General features: G+C 40.3%; 1 protein-coding gene across 2 annotated transcripts; it reads right to left on the bottom strand.

The window, feature by feature from the left end:
* Positions 1-4,412: 4,412 nt before the first annotated feature.
* LOC123949376 (olfactory receptor 8D1) lies at positions 4,413-5,785 on the bottom strand. Of its 2 annotated transcripts, XM_046016794.1 has the most exons (2): positions 5,776-5,785; positions 4,413-5,329 (listed from the first exon to the last, which is right to left on the bottom strand). In XM_046016794.1, exons 1-2 carry the CDS (start codon positions 5,783-5,785, stop codon positions 4,413-4,415), a joined length of 927 nt encoding a protein of 308 aa, XP_045872750.1. The 2 variants fall into 2 exon arrangements, with proteins under 2 accessions (XP_045872750.1, XP_045872749.1); XM_046016793.1 differs by lacking the exon at positions 5,776-5,785 and having other exon boundaries at positions 4,413-5,339.
* Between the last annotated feature and the right edge of the window lie 261 nt (positions 5,786-6,046).

The following is a 6,046-nucleotide window of genomic DNA, read 5'->3' as shown; positions in this document are numbered from 1 at the left end:
AGGGAGAGAGAGAGAGAGGAAGGGGAGGGGGAGGAAAGGGATTCTAAATCTATGTGGTAGATAATTTGAAGGCCAGGAGCCTGAATCCAGGAAATTATTCACTGCAATATTAAAACCACTAAAAAACAGTGAATGGCACATGTTTGCTTTCAGGACAAAAATATTTTAAGGAATGGGACTGAGTAGATACAGACATTACCTGGATCCTGAGAAAACGTATGAAGGAAATATATGGAGAAAGGCCCAGGGAAGAGAAGACGTATTAAGGGACAGGTGGCCAAGACCATGATAAAGTCCAGGACCTTATGAAACAAACCAGTAGGAAGATGTATCCTTGGTGGGATTATCAAAAGGAGGAAACTAAAGATAAATATGCTTTGTTAGAATAGTGGGATTTTGGCAGATCCAGATCTACTGATTTCATATTTCTTCAGTAGAATAATTTCCCAAGATAAAATCTAGAGAATAATGTTATAAAAGCCATACTGGCAAAGGCAAAAAAAGAAAAAAAAGGTAAAGGCAGCTCATTTCAACTGCTGGTTTAACATGTAACAATGAGCAAAGAGAAGCAACATGGGATGGAAGTTCATATTTTAGAAATTCCATGGAACATTCCTTGGAGGTAGAGGAGAACAGCTAAGGGTTGCAAAACATCAGAAGCTTATTTCATTATAACCTCCCTCCAAAACAACAAACAAACACAGAAGAAATGTTACATGTGACCCAGGGTGTGTGAAAAACCCAGAAAAGGTGTTGTCTAGAGAGTGTGGTACTTACTTATGCAGTAAGACCACAAGCTTGGAAACATCAACCAGAGTTTGGTTCAGGAATCCACTGAGAACAATCTCCAACTGAAACAAATGTGGGTGTTATACCCTTCCTGTGAGGCATTTCACAAACTTTATTGAAATAGGTAGTGGAAACCCCAGACAGTCCTGAAAATGCCTGCTCAGAGGTCCCTTAGTAGGGAACCATCATGTCACAAGACTGAAAGAGAGACAGAGACAGAGATGGGAGAGAGAGAGGAAGGGAGGGAGAGGAGGGAGAGAGGGACAGTCAACAAAGAAATAAAACAGAAATGAAGATATTCTGAATATGCTGAATTAAAAAAAAAAGTAAAACATTTTGAGTAAGACCTACTGACTAGAATTGCCATTTTTGTTCCATAACTGTTTTTACAACCCTCTTTCTTGTCCCCCCCCCCCCCTCTTGTGTATTTGTCTCATTCCCTTAAGAATTAATGGAGCTGAAGGATGGAGTTACATATCTCTTAGTATTCTTATCAGCAGAAAACTCAGCACCTCTGACACAGCAGGTATTCAATAAAGCAAATATAGAATATAAGGCAAAAAAGAATAACACTGGAGAAAATATTCTCATTCCTCTTCTACCACAGTAAGTAAAATAAATAAATAAATAAAATAAAACTATCTAAGTCTTAGTTTTCCTGCCAAAAATAAGAACACTAAAACCTGCTTTACTAAACACCTTTTATTTCATTGAGGAAATGGAATCAATTATAGATGGGGAAGTATTTTATTTATTTTTTATTTTTTAAAAAGATTTTATTTATTTATTTGACAGAGAGAGAAGGAACACAAAGAGGGGGAGTGGGAGAGGAAGAAAAAGGCTTCCTGCTGAGCAGAGAGCCCGATGCAGGGCTGGATCCCAGGACTCTGGAATCATGATCTGAGCCAAAGGCAGACACCCAACAACTAAGCCACCCAGGAGCCCCTAGATAGGGAAATATTTTTTTTGTTGTTATTTATTTATTAACATATAATGTATTATTAGCCCCAGGGGTACAGGTCTGTGAATCGTCAGGTTTACACACTTCACAGCACTCACCATAGCATATACCCTCCCCAAATGTCCATAACCCCTCCACCCTCTCCCTACCCTCTCCCCCAGGCAACCCTCAGTTTGTTTTGTGAGATTAAGAGTCTCTTATGGTTTGTCTCCGTCCCAATCCCATCTTGTTTCATTTATTCTTTTCCTACCCCCCAAACCCCCCATGTTGCTTCTCAACTTCCTCATATCAGGGAGATGATAAGATAGTTGTCTTTCTCTGATTGACTTATTTCGCTAAGCATAATACCCTCTAGTTCCATCCACGTCATCGCAAATGGCAAGATTTCATTTCTTTTGATGGCTGCATAGTATACAATTGTATATATATACCACCTCTTCTTTATCCATTCATCTGTTGATGAACATCTAAGTTCTTTCCATAGTTTGGCTATTGTAGACATTGCTGCTATAAACATTTGGGTACATGTGCCCCTTTAGATCACTACATTTGTATCTTTAGGGTAAATACCCAGTAGTGTAATTGCTGGGTCATAGGGTAGCTCTATTTTCAACTTTTTGAGGAACCTCCAAGCTGTTTCCCAGAGTGGTAGCACCAGCTTGCATTCCCACCAACAGTGTAGGAGTGTTCCCCTTTCTCTGCATCCTCTCCAGCATCTGTCATTTCCTGACTTGTTAATTTTAGCCATTCTGACTGGTGTGAGTTGGTATCTCATTGAGGTTTTGATTTGTATTTCCCTGATGCCGAGTGATGTGGAACACTTTTTCATGTGCCTGTTGGCCATCTGGATGTCTTCTTTGCAGAAATGTCTGTTCATGTCCTCTGCCCATTTCTTGATTGGATTGTTTGTTCTTTGTGTGTTGAGTTTGCTTAGCTCTTTATAGATTTTGGATACTAGCCCTTTATCTGATATGTCGTTTGCAAATATCTTCTCCCATTCTGTCAGTTGTCTTTTGGTTTTGTTAACTGTTTCCTTTGCTGTGCAAAAGCTTTTGATCTTGGGACGCTTGAGTGGCTCAGTTGGTTAAGCAGCTGCCTTCGGCTCAGGTCATGATCCCAGCGTCCTGGGATCAAGTCCCATATCGGGCTCCTTGCTCGTCAGGGAGCCTGCTTCTCCCTCTGCCTCTGCCTACCTTTCTGCCTACTTGTGATCTCTCTCTCTCTCTCTCTCTCTGACAAATAAATAAATAAAATCTTTTTTTTAAAAAAAGCTTTTGATCTTGATGAAATCCCAATAGTTCATTTTTACCCTTGCTTATCTTGCTTTTGGCGATGTTCCTAGGAAGCTGTTGCTGCGACCGAAGTTGAGGAGGTTGCTGCCTGCGTTCTCCTCAAGGATTTTGATGGATTCCTTTCTCACATTGAGGTCCTTCATCCATTTGGAGTCTATTTTCGTGTGTGGTGTAAGGAAATGGTCCAATTTCATTTTTCCACATGTGGCTGTCCAATTTTCCCAACACCATTTATTGAAGAGGCTGTCTTTTTTCCATTGGACATTCTTTCCTGCTTTGTTGAAGATTAGTTGACTGTAGAGTTCAGGGTCTATTTCTGGGCTCTCTATTCTGTTCCATTGATCTATGTGTCTGTTTTTGTGCCAGTACCATTCTGTCTTGATGATGACAGCTTTGTAAGAGCTTGAAGTCTGGAATTGTGATGCCACCAACTTTGGCTTTCTTTTTCAATATTCCTTTGGCTATTCAAGGTCTTTTCTGGTTCCATATAAAGTTTAGGATTATTTGTTCCATTTCTTTGAAAAAATGGATGGTATTTTGATAGGGATTGCATTAAATGTGTAGATTGCTTTAGGTAGCATAGACATTTTCACAATATTTGTTCTTCCAATCCAGGACCATAGAACATTTTTCCATTTCTTTGTGTCTTCTTCAATTTCTTTCATGAGTACTTTATACTTTTCTGAGTACAGATTCTTTGCCTCTTTGGTTAGGTTTATTCCTAGGTATCTTATGGTTTTGGGTGCAACAGTAAATGGGATTGACTCTTTAATTTCTCTTTCTTCTGTCTTGTTGTTGGTGTATAGAAATGCAACCTATTGGGGCACCTGGGTGGCTCAGTGGGTTAAAGCCTCTGCCTTCAGCTCAGGTCATGGTCCCAGGATCCTGGGATCGAGCCCCACATCCGGCCCTCTGCTAAGCAGGGGGGCCTCTTTCCTCCTCTCTCTCTGCCTGCCTCTCTGGCCTAGATGTGATCTCTGTCAAATAAATAAAAATAAAATCTTAAAAAAAAGAAATGCAACTGATTTCTGTGCATTGATTTTATATCCTGACACTTTACTGAATTTCTGTACAAGTTTTAGCAGATTTGGAGTGGAGTCTTTTGGGTTTTCCACGTATAGTATCATATCATCTGCAAAGAGTGATACTTCTTCTTTGCCGATTTGGCTGCCTTTAATTTCTTTTTGTTGTCTGATTGCTGTGGCTAGAACTTCTAGTACTATGTTGAATAGCAGTGGTGATAATGGACATCCCTGCCATGTGATAGGAAGTATTTTAAATGTCCAGGTAGTATGCATATTACAACAGAATAACAAGGAAAAACAAATGTTTGTTGGAATCTTCATTTCTCCCACCTCCAAAAGCAAGGCTCATTTCCTCACCAAAACCTTCCTCAATGCTTTCTTTACATCCTTGTTTCTCAGACTGTATATTAAAGGATTCAGCATGGGGATCACTGTGGTGTAAAACACTGAGGACACCTTCTCCTGTTCCAGGGAGCTACTAGATGGAGGCTTGAAATACATGAAGGTGATAGACCCAAAGAAGATCCCCACAGCCATGAGATGAGAGCTGCAAGTACCAAATGCTTTGGACCGGCCCTCTGAGGATCGGATTCTAAGGATGCTGTAGAAGATGAAGGCATAGGAAATGAAGACCGCTAGGGTGGGCACCAAGGTGTTAAATCCCGCAATGACAAAAAGCAAAAGCTCATTGAGGTGTGTATTGGAGCAGGAGAGATGGAGGAGAGGAAGAACATCACAGAAGTAATGGTTGATGATGTGGGATCTGCAGAAAGACAGTTTCATCATGGCACTTGTATGGGCCGAGGCAGAGAGAAAGCCCAGGATGAAGGCAACCAGCACGAGTAGTGAGCAGACTCGAGAGGACATGATCACACTATAAAGCAGCGGGCTACAGATAGCCACGTAGCGATCATATGCCATCACGGTCAGGAGGTAACCCTCAGCCACTACAAAAACCACAAAGGAAAAGAGCTGTGCCATGCATTCAGAATAAAGGATCATATTCTTCTTTCCTAAGAAGTTCACCAGCATTTTGGGGGTAATGACAGAGGAGTAGCAGAGATCGATGAAGGACAAGCTGCTGAGGAAGTAGTACATGGGAGTGTGAAGCAAAGGGATTACCACAATCAGGAGAATCAAGCCCAAGTTCCCCACCACTGTCACTATATAGATTCCCAGGAACAGGATGAAGAGAGGCAGCTGGAGCTCTGGTTTCTGTGTTAAACCCACTAACACAAACCTGGTTGCTGTGGAAAGATTTCCTGCAACCATTTTTCTTGAGAGATCTCTGTGGAAATGGGAAAGAAGTATATATTAAAATGGATCCTTATTCTCTGTCTAAACGAAACCAGACTTGCAAGAGGAAAATCAACAGGGACAGAGACTGAATCATCACTCTCATTATTCCTGGTACTGTCTCCCTAAAGCACCATGTACTATTTTTATATTAGTATACACTTTCTCTTTTCCTTTGTTTCCCCTTCCATTCATAGAGCCTTTAATTAACTTCTCCCCAGTTAACTCTCTATGTGGTTATATAATATTACACATGCACACACACACACACACATGCACACACACACACACACATGCACACACATACACATTTTGTCATTTGCTCAGAATATAGGATAATATTACACACAATTTATTTTTGTGTCTTCCCTTCTTACTTAAAAAAACTTTTAGAATATTCCTCCAAGACAACTGATGGACATGAACAGTGATAAAATATTCAGTGATGCAGATATATCACTAAATATTACATCATCTTACTGACAACTGTTAACTTTTTTTCTGGATTAAAAAAAAAAAACTGCTACTGAAATAAGTCAATTGGAGAAAGACAACTATCATATGATCTCCCTGATATGAGGAAGTGGAGATGCCACGTGGGGGGTTTGGAGGGCAGAAAAAGAATAAATGAAACAAGATGGAATTGGGAGGGAGACAAACCATAAGGGACTCTTAATCACAAA

Source organism: Meles meles, chromosome 8, assembly GCF_922984935.1.
Source record: "Meles meles chromosome 8, mMelMel3.1 paternal haplotype, whole genome shotgun sequence".
NCBI lineage: Eukaryota > Metazoa > Chordata > Mammalia > Carnivora > Mustelidae > Meles > Meles meles.
Note: the sequence above shows the minus strand (reverse complement) of the source record. Positions and strands in the feature narration are given on the sequence as shown.